The 23,130-nt window shown below is 44.4% G+C and overlaps 1 protein-coding gene across 13 annotated transcripts in view; it reads left to right on the top strand.

Moving 5' to 3' along the window:
• EPB41L4B (erythrocyte membrane protein band 4.1 like 4B) overlaps positions 1–23,130 on the top strand; it is a 130,518-nt gene that overhangs the window by 78,497 nt on the left and 28,891 nt on the right. For all 13 annotated transcript variants that reach the window (XM_045043937.1, XM_045043934.1, XM_045043938.1 and 10 more), the window contains exons 16-17: positions 18,283–18,491; positions 20,648–20,766. In XM_045043937.1, coding sequence (XP_044899872.1) covers positions 18,283–18,491; positions 20,648–20,766 — 328 coding nt within the window. The remainder of the gene's footprint in view (positions 1–18,282; positions 18,492–20,647; positions 20,767–23,130) is intronic.

Below are 23,130 nucleotides of genomic sequence, written 5' to 3'. Positions count from 1 at the left end.
CGAAGTTCTGTTCCCTTGGCTTTTTCAACATCTGCTTCTCCAGCTCTTTGACTTTTGCTTCTGTCTTTGTAACAGCCTCTTCCTCTGTCGTCCTCTTAAATATCGGTGTTTTCCAGGGGTCCTTCCTCTGCCCACCTCTTTTATCTCCATCACAGTCTGCCTGGGACTTTTCATGCTGGCACAGCTTTATGGCTGTTGGCCCTGGAACCCTGGTCCCTTACCCAGACTACTCCTACAAGATTTTAGACTGACATTTCAACCTGTGTATCCCATATATACCGCTCAAACTCATGTCAGAAATCAAATTCATCATCTTTTGCTGGAGAAAAAAAAGACGTCTGCCCGATTTTCTCTCTTCTACCCGCTACACCATCCGTAGCTCTTTTCCCTTTTGCCACCTGCACCCAGGCAGTCCCTGGGTCTACTCAGTTTCCTTGCCAACCTTTACCTTGAGAGATGCTCTTCCTGGTCTCCCTGATTCCAGGCTCCTGACAGGCTCCTCCTGCTCACAGTCTCTAGAGGAATCTTTCTAAGGAAACACTCTGGTTGTGTCATTCCAACGCTCCACATCTGCCAGGGTTCACCACCACCCAGAGGGTGAAGTCCAAGGCCTTCTTTATGGAATTCCTTTGCTATCTGCTTCCATCCTATTACTCAAGTCTATGTTGCCCCATTTCTCACCCTCCTGTTTAAACGTCTACACCACCACGCTGCTTGTGGTTCCTGGCATTCACCATATCCTGCTATTGCCCCGACCTGTGCTTTGCAAATCCTGTTTCTTCTGCCAATAACTCTGTCACTCCCATCCCCTTTGCCCAACTGCCACTCACCCCTTAAACTTCCACTCAGGTGCGTCTTCTCCCAGGGACTCTGACCACCCCACCTCTGCAAATTGGGTTGGTTTCCGTGCTCTGCTCTGTAACTTTCCCTCGGCCTTCCTATGGCAACATTGCATTCACTGCTTTACGTTAAAACTGCCTCTTTGGTTCATCTTATCCTGGAGCCTGTACGCTTAAGTATGAGCTTTGTATCATATTTGCCTTTGCTCCCCAGTGCCTGGTATATAGCAGGTGCTCGTGAATGTCTGTTCAACAAATGAATTATTCCACCTTCATTCTAACAGAAGTGTCTAGCCAGATAACAGGCAGCACATCATCTCTGAGCTGGTCCCAAAAGTATCTGAACAACTGTACCCAGTCGAGGGCGTCACATTTTGAGTAGGACATTGACCATCACCTATGTTCTGGCTTCAGCTTCATCATCTGAATGTTACCCGGTGTGTCTGCGGTGTTCTCATTTGAAGCACTGGTATGATGATAGCCTTGCTGCTACAGGGCAGAGGACAGTCCAGCCACGAGATCCTGGAAACCCCGGTAGGTTGACATGGATCCACAGTAATATACAGGGACTGATGACCAGATGTGTGCTTCCTGTGCTCCATGTGTTGCTTCACTTGACCTTCCTGGCCACTCTGTGAGGTGGATCTTGCCCTCCTTTCTCACATGGGGGAGCTCAGGATTAGGGTTTAATCAAGCAGCTTGCACACTGTCACGCATGTGCAGTTCTGACTCCAGCCCATGTTCTTGGTCCCTGTGCTCTAATGCTTCCCGCCAATAATCATCTCGCGATTTGGGACCCTGTCGATCTACATCTCCATGAGACTATTACTAGATTATGTTGACGAGCTCACTACTCTGGAATCCGGTTACTAACTAGGAGCCACTCACCACCACCGGCATCAAGTGATGTCCATATGCTGCACACCTGTGGTCCAGTAAGTAACCTCGTCCATCACCATCTCTCGTTAGCTAATAACCCTGTTACTCCTCTCCCCGCTCCTCTCCCAGGGGTCTAGTAACCCCTAACACTTTACCATCCCCCCTCTAGCAGTCTAGAACCTGCATTCATTCAACAGCCCCCTTTGCTAAGGAGCAGAGATTGAACATTATTTTCTTCTTACGAAACACTCCTTATTTGACATGATTCACTGCTTCCTTTCCTGGAGCTCACAAACTCGTCATTTCTTCTGGAGTATTACCTGCCTGCACAACCAACCTCAGGATTCTATAACCAGTGGAATTAGCTTTTTGCATTTTTGAAACTGAGGACTTACTGGTCTTGTATCATTTCCTATTTTTCTGTAATCCCTCAGAATATCTTAACAGCGAATTGGCATTGTTGTCAGATTGATACAATTCATATGGACTGAAAGACTTGAAATCATGCCAGGTAATTATCTTGGCCTTCAAAACCCTCTTGCCTGTTTCATTTCTTGGTCTACCATTTCCACTGAAAATGGTTCCCCTTAACAGCAAAGATGAAGGAATAAGGGCACTGCAGGAGTGCTTCCCCCCTGCACCCACCCCCCACCCCCCCGCCCTGCCCCGTGCCTGTTAATATGGTACCATCCTTCCAGGTCAGTGACTCCAGCCTCCTGGGTCCTGGTCTGAACACAATAATAGATCCTTTTCGTTGCCCTTGACTTTCCAAGTTTTAACTAGTCCTTTAAGATCTGAGCTCATCAAAGAACTCCCTGAGCAGCCATATTGATCCTTTGAATCAATATTTCCCAAACTTGGCTCTAAGTCAATTCCCTGACTGACCAAATCTTCCATAAGTACCAGGTAAATACCTTAAATAGGCTTAGGATGATTTGCCTCTGCCATTTCCCTCCAGGAGGCAACTGACAAATGCCAAGCCAAGGCATAAGGGGGCAGGGAGAGAGATGCCTCAAACTACTGTTCAGGAAAGAGTCCCTTTGCACATGAAAAGTAGCACATTTTTAAGAAGCCCCCTGAGGCATCTAAGAGGTGAAACTAATGTGAAGTTGACATTCAGCAGAGCCTCAGCAAAGGAAATCTTAAATAATTCTGCAAATTGGGAAACTTCCCCAAATTAGGGAACCAAAGAATTACTTGGACAGCTTATTAAAAATGGAGAGGTGCCTGGGTGGCTCAGTCAGTTAAGCATCCAACTCTTGCTATCGGCTCAGGTCATGATCTCATGGTTTGTGGGTTCGAGTCCTGTGTCTGGCTCTGTGCTGACATTGTGGACTGCTTGGAATTCTCTCTCTCCCCCTCTCTGTCTGCCCCTCCCCTGCTTGCTCTCTCTCTCTCTCTCTCTCTCAAAATAAAGAAACTTAGGAGATTTCTAGGCTCTACTTAAGTGATTGGTGGTAAGACCTAAGGAACCTTCATTTTAAGTCACCAGAAGAGTCTGAGACAGGCAAGTACAGGACCTCACTTTGGAAAAGCACAGCTTCCTATCTGGTTTGCCGCCTTTTTTTTTTTTTGGTCCAACTTTAACTCTCATTAGAAAGGCCAACTATTTTCTTTAAAGTAGGCATGAATCAAAAAGTAAATGAATACATCATAATAAGTAGCTAGCTATGCTTTCACTTATTTAGTAGGTTCACAGTGAAGCAGAAGAATGTGAAAATTCTAGTGTTTCTTTCTATGGCCTTCCTTTCATCATAACCTCCCTCTCCCAAGTCTGTCAAACCAAATCCGTCGTCGTCCTGCGCTCCTCACTCCGGAAGCAAGGGGCTAGAGAATTGCATCCACTGGAGCTGAAGATGGCATGGACACACCAGCGTAGGGACCCATGCCAGGCTCAGAACCCAGCGTGGGGAAGAGGCAGAAGTTTGCAGAAGCAAATTGGCAGGATGCTGCACGCTGCTGAGAGACAGACTGCAGGTCCAGTGTGGAGAGGTGACTTTGTTGGGACATGTGCCCCACGGTTTTCTGACGAGGTGAAATGTGAATGCTCTGGAGCCCCAGAAGGTTTGAATCCCAACGTTGCCACTCACCAGCCATGTGACCTTTGTCCGGTTTCTTCTCTGTGCCTCATTCTCCTCATCCCCAAACGGAAGTAAATGACAGTAGGTATGTGAGGTGCTCTGCACAATGTTTGATGCTGGCTGGTGGCCAGTTTTGGTGGCTTTTGAGATTTAAGGCCTTAGCAGTCCATGTGGTGAGAAACAGGTCGAGGAAATTCAAAGTCTTGCTCAAGGAACGGCCTGTGTTAAAGGTTGATGGCTTGAGACGTATGGTCTAAGTTTAGCAATGGAAAGGGGTGCTTGGTTCCAAGAGAAAGATCAGAAGGAAGAGGGTTAACACAATACATAAAGACACGTCTCTGAAACTCTAACAAGGTAAGAGCAGAAACACCGTGGTGATCTTTTGAGAGGAAATAAAAAGAAAAATGATATTTCTGTCTGAGAATACTAGGAAATAACTGGCCAGGCAGAATGTGGACAATGCTTTCCCATCTGCACGCGGCAGAACTGGCATAGGAAGGAGTTGGGGAGACCACTGAGGATCCATTCTGCTGGTACAATTGGGAGCCAAAAGTTGGGAGAATTAAAACAGCATCCGCTCGGTCCCCAACTTGTCTAGCTTAGTATTTCATTTTACACAAAGCAGAGGAGGCTTTTAACAATTAGGTGACTAAGTAGAAAGTCAGTAATCAAGAGAACCACTGTGCTTTTTCACTTATTTTAGGAGGTAATGCATTGGCAAAAATTCAGACAAAAATATCTAAAAGTTACTTTTCCTTTCCACCTTCCGATTCCCTAGTTTCCTAGTTTTTCCCAGAGGCAAACGTTAGCGTTTCTTCCTCTTAATCTAGAGCTATTCCGCGTATAAACAAGCACATGTACTTAACCAATCAGTATTGATGGTCATTTAGGCTGCCTCGAATCTCTAAAATTACAGTTTTTCCGCTGTGCTTATATATTCCGTTTATGTACTTAGGCAAATCTGTCTGTAGTTAAGCTCCCTGAAAGTAGGGGTGCTGGGTAAAAAGAGATGTGTGTGTTTAATTTGGACATTGCCTAACTAAATTTCACCCTAAAGATATTCTACCTAATTACACCTCCTCTCCCTGCTCCCTCACCCCACCCCACCAGCAATTTGAAGGGCCTCTGTGATTCTCCAAAGAGGAAGCTACAAGAGGAAGCTCCTAGCCTTAGCTAATTCTTTTCAACCTTTGTTAGTCTGATGGGTAAAAATCAGAATTTCCATCTTAACTGTATTTCTCTGTAAGCAAGGTTGCATACCTTTCCATCTTTCTGAACGTCCCCGTTTGTTACTTATTTTCTCTGAACCATCTGGAACCTCTGCTCTTTTGTCGTGCTCTTTAATAAAGATCAGACTGATGAAGTAAAATTAATCATATCATCATAGCCTTTTTACTAGTGGAGAAAGGATAGAAAGAGTTGATATTTACCAGGCATTTTTTGAAAGCAGATTTCCAAAAGCTTAGGTAACAATCAATATGATATGATGCCCTGGAGATCAGAAAAAGGAATCCGGACAGCGTAAAAACAGCCAGGGTGAAGGACTTGATTTCTAACATCCATATTTCCTTTCCTGTTTGGGAATTTGTTGAGAACTTTCTACTCCCAACTGCTTAAATACCCACTCCAACATCGTGAATTTCCCTGGTGCATTGGCCAGGGAAGGAGGGATTTACTTTTAGTTACAATTAAAGTTCTGACTTATCAGATATAAAATCCCACTTTATCCCAAGATATGCCGGTGGTTTTATTGGAGGAAAGGCTGCAGAATTTAAAACACCAAAACTGCCGTAGTCTGGGCAATCCACTAAATAGGGTTAGAATAATTAGAGGAACATCCCCGTAGGCTCATGTCGTAAGAAACCCGCAGAACCTACCTAATCATCCCCTACTGAATTGTGAATGGCTTCAACATCACTTTCTGCAGCTGAAACCTCAAAAGCAAGAGGTGTTGCTATGCTAACGGCTCCACGGGCTTCATTCCGTGGCTGAATAATAGAAGCTCTATCTATAGTCAAGGCAATTAAACAAGCCCTTAAAATTGGGCCCAGTGTATAGCTTCAGAGGCTAACTCAGGATGTTTATGCTAGAAGCTTCTGGAAAACCTACAAGAACTGAGGAACAGAGAAAGGCTCATTTGAAGAGATTTTAAGACACTAACAAAAGCCAAAATAGATGAATCCTCATCGGTAGCACCTCAGACACACACGCCCAGTGTTCAGCTCCAGCGCCTGTTCACGCTGGTGTCTTATGCAATTAGAATGTCTCAAACCTGCCCTTAACAGAGCGTGCCTTTTATTCATCTAACCTGAACTTCATTCTGGAATGGATGATAGTTTCATTTCATTCATTCCGGTGAGTCGGCTGGTGTCTGCAGAGTGGAAAAATAACTCTTGTCAGCGCACGCCCAAGTCTGCCATGGCTCTTGCGAAGTGTAAAGACTGGCTCCTCGAGACGTTATTCTTCACAAGTAGTAGCTGCACTTTCATGGCAACAATCGTTTCGTCGTGCCGCTCCTTGAGGGCTCCCGTGTGATGCTGTTTGGGGATGCATTTAAAGCAGTGGCTGGGGGTGAGTCTGTTCACGCTGTTACCCACCTGGGGGGAAAAAAATCTTCATTTTAAAGCAGAAAGTGGGCACTGGAATGCAGAAATGAGAGGCCAAAAAAATCCATGAGAAACCAAGAAGGGAAAGCACTGTTAAATTTATTACAAGTGAATGTTGTAAAGGAAAACAACTATATTTGTGTCAGTATTTTTTTTTTTAAGGCAGGAAAGAGATTGAATAAACTCTTAGTCATGAGCCTCTGTGCAAAAATGAACTCATGGAATATTTATTCTCTGGGCTCAGATCCTGAAATTGATCCGGAATTGCTAAAATCCTAGATCTCCCCACAAAGTTCTAAAGCTCTTCCCCACCGCATCGTGCCTCAATCAATCAGAGAGAGGTTATAAACTTATTAAGAGTAACATTAGGTTAAAACGATTTTCTGGCAGAAAACCGTCGAGGCCTGCTGACCCTCTTCCAGCCATTCACTGAAACCGTCTGATGAGCAGTTTCATCAAAGGATAATTCCAGACTCAAAGGGGGGCACCTATCCTACCCTGTCTCACACAGGACAGAGACCCAGCTGCCCCCGAGCCCAAAAAGGCTCTCCTGACTGCTTCGGGTACAGAAGATTTTACAGTTTTACAGAGGCCGTTTAACGTTAGGAACAACTGGGAACTCATGACCAAAGTGAAGCTTTTATGAATAGACACATGATAAATTACCAAAGGAAAATTAAAATTTAATGCACGACAACATTTATTCAACAAATATTGACTGTGTTTCTATCCTATGCCAAGTACTAAAATAGGCACCGGGAATTGATGTTGAAGAAGACGCACAGCCTTTGGCTACAGCCAGTTAATAAACTAATCAAAACAGCTTTCATGCTTACGGATTCAACCATTACCTGTGCTAACACTAGAATTAGCTCCAGGCTGATCGCTTGGAAGGTGTCTTGAAAGAAATACAAATTTGAAAAAATTTCCATCTGCCAATTAGTAGTCTATAGAAAGGAATCTAAACCATGCCAAAAAAATATTATTTTGACCTTTTCAGACAAGGGGAAAATGAGGTCATTTCATCTTTTCTTTCTCGTCACTTTTTAAAAAATGTTTATTTATTTCCGAGAGAGAGAGAGAGCACAAGCGGGGGAGGGGGAAGAGAGAAGGAGACACAGAATCTGAACCAGGCTCCAGGCTCTGAGCTGTCAGCACAGAGCCCTGTGTGAGACTTGAACTCACAAACTGCAAGATCATGACCTGAGGTGAAGTCAGATTCATTTTTGTTTTTTAATTTAACATTTTTATTTATTTTGAGAGACAGAGCAGGAACGGGAGAGGAACAGAGAGAAAGAGAGGGAGACACAGCATCTGAAGCAGGCTCCAGGGTCAGAGCTGTTAGCACAGCGCCCGATGCAGGGCTCAAACCTATGAACCGTAAGCTTGTGACCTGAGCCGAAGTCGGATGCTCAACTGACCGAGCCACCCAGGTGCCCCCTGAAGTCAGATTCTTAACCAACTTGAGCCACCCAGGTGCCCCTCTAGTCACTTAAAAAAAAAAAAAATGAAACCACTAAGTTACTGTAAGAAATCAACCCTAATTAACAGACCTAACCCTCAAAACGTGTCACGTTCCTAAGATTGTTGATAGAAAATTTCTCCTCAAACCCATTTTTAAAAAGCTACAGTTTTTCAAACATATTCTCTGCTTACAAATAGTATGCTTGCACTGAATTTAATAAGAACTTGTAGCAGTATGTTAGTCTAATGACCTATTCTGCTCAGCCTCTACTAAATTAAAATTGAAATGAGTGACAGGTATCCTGGAAACCATGATGAGCAAATGCACCTTCTCTCATCTCTCAGTCGGACATGGCACAAATCAAATTATTTCACTGAGCTGTAGTTCCTGGCATATAAATACTTACTAGATGTTTGTCCAAAACTGCAGTATCTGGGGCCCAGATAAGTGAATGAGTTACCTGAGGTCACATAGCTAAGCAGTAGCAAAACCAAAGCTAAGTGCCCACCAGAGTTGTGTTTTTTTCTAAGTTTACTTATTTATTTTGAGAGAGATGGAGACAGCGTGAGTGGGGGAGGGACAGAGAGAGAGGGAGACAGAGAATCCCAAGTAGGCCCCACACTGTCAGCACGGAGCCTGATATGGGGCTTGAACTCATGAAACTGTGAGATCATGACCTGAACTGAAACCAAGAGTCAGACGCTAAACTGAGACACCCGGGCGCCCCGCACCCCTCTCCCCCCCCCCCCCCCCAGTATTCTTTTAATGTCATTGTAATGCTCCTTTCATCCCAGGCAAGGAAGTCTCTTAGCCCTTCAGAGAGCCCTGGGCTTTGGAGTCAGGTTGCCTGGGTTCAAATCCCGGCTTTGCCATGTACTGACTGTGTGACTTGGAGAAAGTGAATTAGTCTCTCTGTTCCCATTTCCTTACCTGTAAAATAAGGAAATAATAATTGTCCCTTCTTCAAATGGTGGTTAGAGGATCAAATAAGGTGATAGATGGCACAGTGCTGGGCAACCAAAAATGTTAGCTTTTGAGTTTTTTCCTCTGTGAGTATTTAGAGAGCATGATTCGTGCACTCGTGTTCAGCCAGGAAGTATGATTCTGGCTGACACCATCTGCTGTAAAAACATGGTAGCTGAGATTCTGCTAAGAGCCCCAAGTGGAGAGCCACAGTTCAGCCTAATGGACGGGACATGGGCGGGCGGAAGCTTCTCCTTGTCCTTGTCACACATAGAAAGTGACATATTTGTATAGCACACTGGGGTAAGCAGACCGGGCTGCTTGAGCAGCAGCCCATCCAAGGTCCGGCAGTTGGGCAGCTCTATTGAGATATTTGTCAGTATCTCCCTGATGCTTTAGCTCTGACTAGGAATGTGAAATTGTCCCCACTTTGGCTAAAAGGGACACAGGAGCCAGGTTGCCCCCACCAGGCTCCTCTAGAAGGTGTTTAGAGAGGCTGTGTGCTGTGTGGGCTACCTAGAAGCTGTTCCTGCCTCCAGGAATCCTGCTGTGGAGTTAAGACAGGTTCCATGAACAGAGAAAAGGGTTATTCGGTCCAGGCAGCACACAATAAGTGCAGTGAGCAATCTAGACGCGATGCCAGAGGTCTTTGGATAGAGGATACTCATTGTGTTTTCCTAGGAGAGACTTCAAGCTGGCACAATATCTATGGGGGATTTCTTGGCCATCCAGACATTGGCATTTCATTAAAAGCAGAACATCTGTTGATTTCTTGGCTTTCCTGCCTGGTTACTTTGTTGCTTGGAAGGTAGAAGAAACACTGGCAGTGTTACTGTTATTAATTGTGGACAGCAAGGAAGACTAACTAGGTTGGAAATGTAAGAGTGGCAAGATCCTTGGGAAAAAATGACTCTTACGTCTTGAAATTGTTCATGTGAAATGAGTAGAACTCAGGGTTTAATCCTTCACATCAAAGAGAAGATAGGCCAAAAAGGGAATATTTTTCATATGGACTATGTATCATAGATCATCTGAAAGAGAAAGGCTTTTAGGGGCCAAAATTTTAAATAGTATTTGAAGGGGCACCTGGGTGGCTCAGTGGGTTGAGCGTTTGACTTAGGCTCAGGTCATGATCTCATGGTCAGTGGGTTTGAGTCCCACATCAGGCTCTGTGCTGACAGCTCGGAGCCTGGAGCCTGCTTTGGATTCTGTCTCTCCCTCTCTCTCTGTCCCACCCCCACTCATGCTCTGTCTCTGTCTTTCAAAAATGAATAAATGTTAAAAAAATTAAATTAAAAAAAAACAGTATTTAAAGAGAAGGAAGGTAGAACATATAAAAACCAAAGAGGTATAGACCTTTTTTTTTTTTTTATATGTTTGTTTATTTTGAGAGAGAGAGGGAGAGAGAGAATCCCAAGCAGGCTCCACACTGACAGTGCACTGATGCAGGGCTCGATCCCATGAACTGTGAGATTGTGACCCTAGCAAAAGTCTGATGCTTAACCAAGTGAGCCACCCAGGAGCCCCTTAAAGGACTTTTAAAGTTTTACAGATGCATGGTTTAGTTGTAGCAAAAAGATGAACGACTTAATGACAGCTAGCCTTGTTGTCTTAAGATTTTATTTTGAAGTAATCTATGATAGCCGTTCTTGAGGATGTTGTATGGGATTCATAGGACAGAATTTTCCTTTCCAACAAGGAAACCAGTCAATATGCTAACTCTCAAGGGTGAAAAGAACAAGGTGAAGAAAATTGAAGTACAAGATGAGAGAGTAGTCAGGAAATACTTTGCCGTTTTGCAATTAGTTCAGACCTTCAGGCTGAGAAAAATGGCCATGAAGAATAATGAGGAAATTCATATGTCGTTGCTGAGTCAGCATTGCTGTGCTTTCAAAAACTATGGAGTCTTGGGGAAATGCCAGAATAGACAGGGAAATGTCATAGAGTTTCCTGAAAAATGAATTATGAAAACCGGACTGACAGGCTTGCTTGATGGTGATATAGAAAAAGAACGAATTCTTCTTGAAGCACTTAGGGAAGGGAGTCATGTTCACTTAGGAACATAGCATGAATTCACTCCGCATCAGCGATGCTAATCTTTCAAGATTCTTAGTAAGCTAAGAAAAAGGACTGTCTTGAACCTGGTTAAGTAGAATGTGTCTGAAACCAAACTTTAATGTTGAAACACTAGATAATTTACACACTTCAGAAATAAGGGTGACTGCTGATATTCAGTATGATGCTGGAGGCCTTACCAATGCAATAAGCCAAGAAAACAAAATAGGCAATAAATGCCAGAAAGGAAGGAACAAAATTATCTTCTTAAAATACAAACGAATTACATTTAATAAGAGAGTTTAGCAAAGTAGCCAGAGGCAGAAATATCCCAAATATCCTAAAGTCAGTAATTGTGTGTATCTAGTAGAATAAAATTAGAGGAAATGTAATAATAAATGAAATCTCATTTTCAATTGTGACAAAACTGGAATATACCTAGGGATTCAATTAATAATATATGTTGCTTTCCTTCAGGGAAGAGTTCAAAAATTCTGACTGAAGGACATTTTAAAAGATCTGAATAAATGGTGAAAAATATCATATTTCTTATGAATACCTTCTCTCAAATTAACCTGTAATATTTAATGCTCCAAATCAGAATTCCAATGGGATTGTTTTGGTAGTAACTTGAGTTGTGAAGTAATCTGGAAGAGTAAGTGCATAGTAATAGTCAAGAAAAAAGAAAAGAAGAAAAATGATGGGGGAAAGGGAGCAGGATTTATCGCATCAGATCTTTAAAAACATATGTTAAAACAAAAGTCATTAAGACAATCTGGTGCTAGTTTAACAATAGATAAATAGATTGGTAAGAATAGGAAAAATCCAAAAACAGACACAAATATGTGTATTTTCACCATAAGCATCTCTGCCACGAGCATTTTTGCTGCAAACATTTTCTCTGCATAACTACTTGGCTGTAAGGCAGTTTTGCCTTGAAAGATAAAATCGTGAAAAATAAAAGAGGGCCACATCCATTAAAAAAAGGTACAATGAGACATGAAAAAGGAGTAACAAAACTGGAAAGACTTTATTGCAAAATACAAAATATTTGAATACATCAAAAATGTATAGTGTAGGGGCGCCTGGGTGGCGCAGTCGGTTAAGCGTCCAGCTTCAGCCAGGTCACGATCTCGCGGTCCGTGAGTTCGAGCCCCACGTCGGGCTCTGGGCTGATGGCTCGGAGCCTGGAGCCTGTTTCGGATTCTGTGTCTCCCTCTCTCTCTGCCCCTCCCCCGTTCATGCTCTGTCTCTCTCTGTCCCAAAAATAAATAAACGTTGGAAAAAAAAAATAAAAAAAAAAGTATAGTGTAGATTCATGACAATACTGCAAAAACAAGTGATTTCATTTTGTAGGTTGGACCTCAGCACTTTTTAAAGTCTTCTGTTTATAGTATTACATATATGTATTTTTTTGGCTTGTTGATCTGTCTCATTTGACATTACACTTTTACCTTTGTCACTAAAATTTCTTCCTTCATTAACCGAGGTAACCATCCAAGTGCTAGGATGCATTTTTACAGCTGGGCTTAGTGTTGTTTTCTAGAAGCCTTCTACAGTGTTGTTTGTTCTTGGCATATGGTCACATATCTGTTGCTAGCTGTTCCAAAGGTCTATGGGAAAAGTGGAAGAAATGCTAAGGCTGTAATGCATTTGTGACTGACCTTTGTTAACATTGTAACTGATGTATTATTTTCTAGAATAGTATAGTGGGCAGTCTGGCTTTGCACTCTCTTATTTCACACTTCCAGTAAGTTTTATCACCATATTTTCTATCAAGTTGATATACATAGTTATCATCCACTAATTTAAGACCACCACATCTATGCATCACCGTGTAGACCATTATGAGGGCTAGCTAAGATTTATATGATATAAAAATGGAAACTTTGCCAATGGAGAAATGAAACCAAACTGTCAGCCAGCTATTTTATATTTTACAGCAGAATTCTCTCACAGCCAATTAGATATGCAGTGAAAATGTTTGGGGTGAGAAAATGCTTGGGGCAGAGATGTCTATGGCAAAGATGTTGACAGGAAAACTACCTAGAACCTGTGGTGGATGTTGTGTATCAGTCACGGGCAATCAGGAAAACTGAAGCCCCTCTAGGCATTTCTTACAGGGAATTGGTTCCACAAGGGATGAAGAATGAGGAAGCTAACTTGGACAGCAAGGCAACCCAGAAATTAGTAACACTAGAACTAGAGCTGGAGGGACACAGGGACAAAGGGAGGTGGCAGTGTTCCAGAGCCCAGGAGCTGGGGCCACAGGGACCCCGCAGCTACTGCTGGAAACATCACCTGAGGCAGGAAGAGATGGGGAAGAAATACCTTGACTTGTCTCCTTTTCCCAGTCTCTTTCACTCGTGCCTACCACTGGCCAAGCCTACCTAAAAGCCAGAGGGCAGGGAGCCTGAGAAGTGTATTTCCTTGGAAACAGAGCAGGTGGGTGAGGGCAGAGCAGAGTGGGGATCTGAGAGCACTCAGGAAAGTGACTGCCATATGCAGAAGGTGGCATTTCAAGTTAGTGGGACAAGGATGAATTATGCCTTTGGTGATGTTGGGACAACTGGTTGTTCGTTTCAGAAAAAAAGTGAGAACTTTTCCTTACAATATGCACATAAACTCTTCCTCCCTATTGGCTCTTCCCTAGGCTACCTCAGGTGGCCCTCCTCACCTAACACTTATCAAAGCACCTGTCATACTGCCTTGGACTTGTTACTCAGCAGCGAGCTCCTTGAGGGCAAGGACAACCCCCCATGCCTACCACAGTGCTAGGCACAAGACTTAGCACTCAAATAGTTATCGAATGCGTGGATACTTAATTTTTATCTAACCAGTATTCATTGAACGCCTGCTGTGTGCTTAGCACAGTGGAGGATATGAAGACATGTGACATGACCGTCTCTGTTCCTCCAGACCTTACTGTGTCGTTGGGAAGGCAAGATGTATACATAAGGTTGTCTCAGGCAGTGAGGTTCTAAGGAGGTCTTAGGATTTTCCCGATGAGTGCATTTGCTGCCTTAAATAGAAGCCAAGACAGATGGGAAGATGTAGCAGATGGGCAGCAAGTAGAGAGGCAGTAGTCCTGGATTGTGTCCCAGGCTCAGCTACTTACCCACGGCGTGACCCGGTCACCTCGTTCCCCCAGTGAACCCCGATGCCCCATATGCAAAATGAAGACGTTGGACCAGGACGGTGGTTCTCGGTCCTGGCTGCACATTCGGATTTAGAGATAGATGATGACGTAATTGGTCTGAGGTAGGGGCTAGACCCTGATATTTTTCAAAATCTTCCCTGGCGATTTTTAAAAATCAATTTTATAAAGATCTAAATTAATAATCATACAATTCACCAGTTTAAATTGTACCGCTCAGTGGTTTTTAGCATTTTCGCTAAGTTGGACAACCATCACTACGATCTAATTTTAGAACATTTTCACCTCCCCTAAAGAGACCCTGTATCATTAGCAGTTACTCCCTGTTCCCCCCCCCCGCACACAATCCTCCCCAGTCCTAGGTAACCACTAATCTACTTTCTGTCTCTATGGCTGTGCCTATTCTCAACACTTCGTGTCAATGGAATAATACGACACCTGGCCTTTTGTGTCTGGCTTCTTTCACTCAGCATAATGTTTTCAGGGTTCTGTTATGTCATAGCATGGATCAATATTTCATTCCATTTTATGGCCAAATAATATTTCATTGTGTGACTATACTACATTTTATTTATCCATTCGTCAGTTGATGGACATTTGGGTTGTTTCTGCCTTTTGGCCGTCATGTTTAATGCTGCTACAAATATCCATGGACAGGTTTTTGCGTGGATATGTGTTCATTCCTCTTGGGTATATACCTGGGAGTGGAATTGCTGGGTCATATGGTCACTGTATGTTTAACTTCCTTGAGAACTGCCAGGTGTTTTCCGAAAGCAGCTGGACCATTTTGTATTCCCACCAGCGGCGTATGGGGGTTCCCCTGGTGATTTTAATATTCACATCTAGGGTTTAAAACCACCAAATGGAGGGTCTCCGTTTCTATAATTCTGTGGTTTCTTATCTAGGATTAGATGCCCAGGGCTGCCTCCAGGAGCCCATGTCACCCCGAACTTGGCTGAGCTGTAGAGTGTGCGGTGCGGTTGGCTTCTGAGAGCACCTGATCATTCTGGCCTCTTTGAGAGAAAGCCTTGTGGGTTCTGTTTTCCAGCTCAAGACCTTCCCCAATTTCTGCCCTGCCCTCCTCACAGTTCTGGCGTGGATTCTGGAGGATTATTGTGAATAATACCATTATTATACTAATTATAATATTTAGTATGTAATGGTATAGTAATACTAATATACTAATTATTATAATGCTTTAATTATAACTAAATATAACTATAGTATTTTAATTGTAACATTTCAAATAATTACCCCATTATCCAGTATGTGACACGTTTTGATTGAGCATGCTGGGATCCCAGGGCCAAGGAGGGAAGAGGCTCTTGTGGGATCAGGCAGGGCTGTAAGAGCATCCCACCCTCCTGGGCCTGCAGAGCTATGGGCACCCCTAATAGAGTCAAGAAAGTCCTGTATGACACCCCCCCCCCCCCGCAATAGAGCATTGGCTTCTCTGGAGTTGGAAGTAGAATGGGAATGGGGGCTTCCTCTGAAAGAAAGGAAGAGAAGAAATTAGATCTGATTCGACTTCTCACTCACCTTTACTAACAGGGCACGTTGCTCACCTCCCCTAAGCCCCAGTGTAACACAAGGCATCAGCAGCTTCCTTGCGGGATAACTCCAAGAGTTAAACGCTGAAGTACCTAGGACAGTGCTGGACACACAGGCAGCCCTGTTCTTCCACACCAGATTTCTTCTCAACTCTCAGCTCGTGGAAACGGAGACTGAAGCCTATATACCCCTCCTCCATCACCCTCTCAAAACCAGGACTTGAGACCTTCTTTCCAGAACGCCAGAAGCCTCATGAGCTTCACTCTCTGTTGACAATGAGCACAGAGCTGGTCTCATTTCCTGAACTTTAACCAGTGGGATCCACAGTTCTGGGGCTGCTGAGTCCTGCTGAACCCTCTGGGTGGGCCTGACCTTCTCTGAGGTCCCTGTGAACAGCGCAGAGGCAAAACTCTAGTGGACGCCATTTACATCGTAGTCAATGTGTAGGGCACCCCCTAGAGTTCTGCAGGGAACAATCCATGAGACCATGAGCAGCGGTTTCCTTAACAGACGTACAAGTCTATAAAACTCCCTGAATTAGCATCTCCAGGATGGTGGTCCCTCATGTGTATGAGCTGAGAGAGCTCCCAGCTCATTCTGGTCCTGCTTAGAAACCTTTGCTCTTCTGGAGACCCTTGCCCTGACAAGATTCAGGCAGCTTCTCTGACCCTCATCTATTTCTCTTCCCATTTGTCTTGCTCAGTCTTCTCCGTAAGTAGCTGTGAAAGGAAAATCACACATGCATATTTTATTTGACATGTTATTAAATGCAATTTATCATTCCCTGCATATATATTTATTTTCCTGTTTAACTTTTCACTCTGGGTTTCCTTGAAATAAAAGATCACACACTTTTACCTTGGAAAGACAAGTACATGATACCAATGCTCTATTCTAAGTCCATGGCAGACATCACTAATCAATCACAGCACTCTTTCCTCCTGAGCTGGGCACAACCTCAGACTCCTTCTTGATCTTGCATTCCAAGCAGAGGGTGAGAATCACCTAGAGCTGGCACAGGAGATGGTGTCTATTTGCCATTCCTCAGAAGGTCTTACTCAAAGCTTTCCAACTCCACCTCCAGCCCTGAATGTACAGCAGATCTCTGCTATAGGACATCTTTCCCCTTGGGTGTTCATTCTCCTATTCAGGGTAATCCAAGATGAGCCCTAAATTGGGAAGCCCTCCATCCTCCTAGGCTAAAGGGAGTTTTTTGTGTTCTGAGCTCCCAGTCTCTGTGCCTCCTTAGGACAGACATTCTTTTCAACATACGTGAGAGACAGGAAAATAATGCCAACAGGCTTTGGAGTCCACACAGTTGTTGTCAAATCCCAGACCCACAGCTTCATTAATCCTCCTTCCTTTCTTCCTTCCTTTCTTCCCTCCCTTCCTTCTTTCTCTCCTTTCATCAAAAAAGTATGGAACACCTACTGTGTACCAGGCAAAGGTCTCTACATCTATGAAATGGATATTTTATGTAAAATAGCTAGCACAGCACCCAGGACACAGCAAGTACGACATAGATAGCTGGAAGAAAGGATGATTTTCAGACCTGGAAATGCAGCCAGAATCACCTGACCCACCTCGTGTCACAGAGGAGAAAACAAGCCCAGGGCAACTGTCCAGGGTTCCTGCACAAGGTTAGGGCAGAACTAAGACTAGAACCTAGGCATTTCTACTTTTTGTTGCCCCCATTACTGGCTGTGCAGAGAAGCTGGATACCCTTGGTTATGTTTCACGTTGGAGAAATGAGGCTGGGCTGTGACCCCCAGAAGCCAGTCACACCTTATTCATGTCCTTACACACGCATGCACCATGTAAGACTGTCCTGAGCAAAGTCTCCAGGAGGCAGCCAGTGTGGACAAGAATAGCACCCTGGCTCCAGCTCTGTAGGCAGTGGGCTGAAGGAGAGAGTAGATGCAGGGAGAACAGTTAGAAATCTGTTTCAAGGGGCACCTGGGTGGCTCAGTCGGTTGAGTGTCCGACTTCGGCTCAGGTCATGATCTCACAGCTTGTGAGTTGGAGCCCCGCGTCGGGCTCTGTGTTGACGGCTCGGAGCCTGGAGCCTGCTTTGGATTCTGTGTCTCCATCTCTGCCCCTAACCCACTTGCATTCTGTCTCCGTCTCTCTCAAAAATAAATAAACATTAAAAAAATTAAAAAAAAAAATCTGTTCTGGGAGTCTCAATGGGAGATGACATAGGCTTCCCTATCAACAGGGCAATTTTGGTAAAAATGGAGAGAGCAGTTAGAATGAAAGATGTCATGGCATTGCCCCAGCAGGTGTTTCTGCACGGTGGGGTGATCAAGAGGAAGAGGAAGTGACTCCAAGACTTCTGTTTGTGTCATGATCTTGTCATGGGATGGCTACAAAATTATGTGTTGCTATTGCTTTTTATTTCCTCCTTCTATTTAAGGAATGCCTTTTTTTTTTTAAACAGAAGCTATATAACTTCAAATTAAGAATTTGTTAAGGTTTGAGATCTCTGATATACACAAATTTCCACTTTCTGCTTTTTCTTTGAATGCACTGTTGCCATTGTGTCCTGTTTTACAGTAACCATGTGGGTCTGTTTGCTGAACCTATTTCTCTTGGCTTTTAATGGCCAGAGAACATCTTTTAAAGTACACACGGGAACATCAAGCCACTTTACTCTTCTAAATCCTGACTCTGACACCTTCCACAGCTACCCGCTCCCTTCCCCAGGGCTCAGCAGCGCGGACCGGCTGCCTTTTGGCATCGAGGAGAACGGGGGCACGCCTTTCACTACCAAAGCTTCAGGAAGGCACCACCACCACCACCACCAGCACCACCCAAACTATGGCCTCTCGCTGACTCTGGAGAACAAGGAGGGGCCTCTGAGATCCCCAAACTCCAGCAGTAAATCCCTTACAAGTAAGTGAGTAGGAGTGCAGAGGGCAGGGTGAGGGGAGGGATGCTGCAGGGCACGGGCGGCTTTCCTGGATCCTCAAGACAGGCCCTTTCAGCGCAGCATGAAAAAGCAGTAACATCAGTTCTGGGTCGCCGGGTCTGGGCAAGAGCAGGCAAGAGCCTTGTGCATTTAAGCAGGAGCAGCTGAAGGATTACGGGTTACCAGTAAACTCTGATTTAATCCAATGTGGCGATGCTCTCTCCACCTCCTTCCTTAGCTGTTTCTATTTCCACAGCCTCGAGTAATAGAAAGAGGACAGAAGCCAGGTGGCTAGAATCTGTACTTTCCTAATTACAGGAAAACCCCTTCTCTCCCATTTCTGACTTCACCTTCCGAGAGCAAAGTGATGTCAGGGAGGCCCAGTGTTTTGGGTCCCAGTGAGAGAAGTTGGGAGATGGAGAGTAAGCAGTTCACAGCATTTTTAGCAATAGGCTAGGGTGATTTTGTATCTGTTACAACTAATAACAGTGGGCTTGGATTTTATACGTCTGTTATTTTGGTTTTCTAGAAAATCCCTTTTATTATCCTTTACCAAAGAATTGTTCTGCAACAGACTGAGGGGGGAAGAGCTGGTTCTTTATCACACACGATGGGCAAAAGCACTGAGGTAGAGACAAGAGGCTTCCATTCTGGTTTTCACTATTGAGCCAAGTTGCCTCTTGGACCCTCAGTTTCCTCATCTATGAAATGGGATAGAGGATGTCTAGTTTATGACCAAGGAATCTTCCAGCTCTGACATTTCATGAGTCTGTGAGCTGGTGAAACGGATGAGCTAAGGGGCCTTCACCTGTAGACCACAGGGGATAATTCTAGGTTGGCTGAGCCGGAAATGGAAGTTCATCATTCACTAGGGGTTGAGGAATCAGAACTTGATCACTCATCCACTCCTCACTATCCACATTGTGGATATCCTCGCACTGTGATATCCACATTGTGTGATATCCTCATCTCTATCCACATTGCCTTTCTAGGCCATGCCTCATCTTTTTGTAGCCAGGTGACCGTAACAGCCCCCCTAAGGGGTACCTCCTCCAATGCCACCTCCATCTTGTAGCTGCCGACCTGAGAGCTCTCATCACAGACAGCTCTGACCAAAGACCTTGGCGTGTCACTGTCCTGAGACAAAGGCCATGTGGCCATACACGGACCTTCCCAGCCCAGCCCCTGCCAAGGACCCCAGCCTTCCCCGACTCCTCACTACACCCCAGCCACACAAAACCCCTCTCCTCTCACCAAATACTGTGCTGTGCTCCCAGCTCTGTCCTTTTGCACCTGCTACTCCCTGTGCCTGGAATGCTTTTCTCCACCTTAGTGACCTCCTACACATTTCTTCCGGAACAAGCTCAAATGTTGTCAGTGGAACCTTCTTTAACACGCCTTTCTGATTCCTAGCTTTGGAGTGCCTTCCCTTCTGCCCCTGTAGCAATTAGATAACTTTATCACTCTTAGGTGGATTATCTGCACATGTCTCTGTCTTCCTCACTAAACTAGAAATGTGCCTCATTTATCTTTTTATTCCAGCTGCCCAGATCCCAATTGCAAATAATACTTGGTACAAGTTTTCGTAGGTAATGAGTGTTTGATAATTAATGTATATTTCACTGTATTAATGGATAAATAGTAGCCAGTGGAAGGAGCGGTGGTAAACTAGTCCAAAATAGTACAGAAATCAAAATCCATGAATTTGGTTTTAGAAACGTAACATGGTTTTCAAGGAACATTCATATGCCTGTGAGCCTCAACGCTCATCTTTCTAATTTGCATAGTGTTTTTCCATTAATAAAGCATTTGTACACAAATGACCTCACTTAATATTCACAGCAACTCTGCAGGGTGAGTAATTTTATTTTCATTTTAAAATGGCTCAGAGGCTCAGAGAGGTAAAGTGACTTACCCAAGGCCACCCAGCTCATATTGGCAGAGTTAGGCCTTGAACCCTTGATTTTAGGTGTTCTCAGAGCCCATCAGCTGGTCATATTTGAGGGATTTAAGCTGCTGGGGGAGAAGGCAGATAGAAAGCGTACTGGGGATCAGGCTCTGGTGAGCCTCTTTTATCACACATATCTCTATCACATATATATTTCAACCTCTCTTTATTCATTCCCCTGGCCACTTGTAGAACTGAGTCCAGGAGGACCTGCCCTGTTTAGCGAAGCTGCTGCCCATCTAAAGAAGCTGGAATTGGAAACTGTGAAGGCGGCGGGACCCTGGCCTGCTCTGCACATCAACATAAATAAGGTGCAAAGGACCAGGGGTGGGTGATGACCATGGAACTGGGGCTCGCGTCAAACATCTGATTATTACCCTGGCCCACCTCCTAGTTTATGTGCCTTTGTCTTGGAGGGATTTCTATCTAATATTTCCTGACATTTCTGTTCAGTCTCTTTGGGTGAATTACAGCACGAGGAATTGTGCTCAGTGCTGAGGCTAATGGGCTGGACGGATCTGTTAGTGATCTCTCCCTCCTTCTAGAACTAAAGCCCAATGAGGAGGCACCCACATTTACCACCTTCCATTTTTACCTCTCTATATTGGTCTGCTCAGGCTGCTATAACAAATTACCATAGACAGGGTGGCTTAAACAACAGATATTTCTCATTCTTCTGGAGGCTGGTAGGGCAAAGATCAAGGTGTCAGTCAGTTTGATTCACTAGGAAGGACTCTCTTCCTGACTTGCAAATGGTTGCCTTGTAACTGTATCCTTACCTGCAAAGAGAGCTCACTCTTTCTTTCCTCCTCTTCTTTTTTTTTTTTTTTTAATTTTTAATTTTAGAGAACATGTGTAAGCAGGGGAGAGGGGCAGAAGGAGAGAGAGAATCTTAAGCAGACTCCATGCTTAGGAATTAGCCCAACACAGGGCTCGATCCCACAACCCTGGGATAATGACCTGAACTGAAATCAAGAGTTGGACACTCAACCAACTGAGCCACCCAGGCGACTTTCTTTTCTTTTTCTTTTCTTTTCTTTTCTTTTCTTTTCTTTTCTTTTCTTTTCTTTTCTTTTCTCTTTTCTTTTCTTTTCTTCTAATATTTTATTTTTACGTAATCTCTAGACCCAACGTGGGGCCCCAACCCACAACCATGAGATCAAGAGTTGCACGCTCTACTGACTGAGCCAGCCAGGTGCCCCTCTCTCTTCTGCTTCTTATAAAGCCACTAATCCTATCATGAGGGCCCCATCTCATGACCTCCTCTAAATCTGTTTACTTCTCAAAGGCCCCATCTCCAAATCCCATCATATTGTGGGGTAGGGCTTCAACCTATGAATGGGGGGGTGTCACAGTTCACTCCATAGCACTCTCTATCTCTTACTCTGACAGTGCCTGGCACGTAGTGGATGCTCAGTAACTGTTTGCTGATGGAAAGAAGGGAGGGATTTAAGGAAGGAGGAAGAGAGGAACAGGGTGAAAGCAAAACTCTCTTTTGGCTAGACCTACTCTTTTTTTTTAATGTTTAATTTTTTTTTTTTAATTTTAAGAGAGACAGAGAGGGTGAGAGAAAGCAGAGGAGGGGGAGAGAGAGGGAGAGAGAAATCCCAAGCAGGCTCCATGCTGTCAGCACGGAGCCCAACATGGGGCTCGATCCCATGAACTGTGAAATCATGACTTGAGCCAAAATCAAGAGTCTGATGCTTAACTAATTGAGCCACCAGGCACCCTTGGCTAGGCCTGTTCATATATCCAAATGAACAGCCTTATGAAAGCCAAATTTTATCTTAAAATAGTGAAAGCTCACCATTAAGTAATGATGTTAGCTGTATGTTATTGTAGCTGTTCTTTACCAAGTTGAGGAAGTTCCCTTCCTTTCTTTTTTAAAATGTATTTCTCTTTTTTTTTTTTCAACGTTTATTTATTTTTGGGACAGAGAGAGACATAGCATGAACGGGGGAGGGGCAGAGAGAGAGGGAGACACAGAATCGGAAACAGGCTCCAGGCTCTGAGCCATCAGCCCAGAGCCCGACGCGGGGCTCGAACTCACCGACGGTGAGATCGTGACCTGGCTGAAGTCGGACACTTAACCGACTGCGCCACCCAGGCGCCCCAAAATGTATTTGTCTTAAAATAGAGAGAGAGAGAGAGAGTGAGAGAGCAAGAGAGCACACACAAGTGGAGAGGGGCAGAGAGAAAGAGAAAGAGAGAGAGAATCCCAAGCAGTCTCCACACTGTCAGCACAGAGCCCAGTGTGGGGCTTGAGCCCATGAACCATGAGATCATGACCTGAGCTGAAATCAGGAGTCTGAAGCTTAACCAACTGAGCCACCCAGGTGCCCCAGCTCTGCCCCTTTATTAGAGGGAATAAGAAGAATTTGGAAGATCTGGCCTGGGAAGCTCTCCCTCCTTATCTGCTCTGGTGAGCACGGGAAGGTTACACCTCCTTCAAGGGCTCTTCCTCCACCACAGCCAACCCTCTAGCCTGTACTAGACTTCCAAGATTTCTTAGAAGACGCTCATTTCCCTACATGCCTACTTCCCCCAAATGGCAGCCTAAAGTCCCTTTGACAACACCAAGGGCCCACTCACCCAGTTTTTCTTCTATACCACCCTCCCTGATGGCCAGCTGGAAAGAATCCCTCCTTCAGGGTGGCACTTACATTCACATCAAC

This window comes from Felis catus, chromosome D4 (assembly GCF_018350175.1).
Source record: "Felis catus isolate Fca126 chromosome D4, F.catus_Fca126_mat1.0, whole genome shotgun sequence".
NCBI classification, from domain to species: domain Eukaryota; kingdom Metazoa; phylum Chordata; class Mammalia; order Carnivora; family Felidae; genus Felis; species Felis catus.
This window is presented reverse-complemented; position numbering and strand designations above follow the sequence as displayed.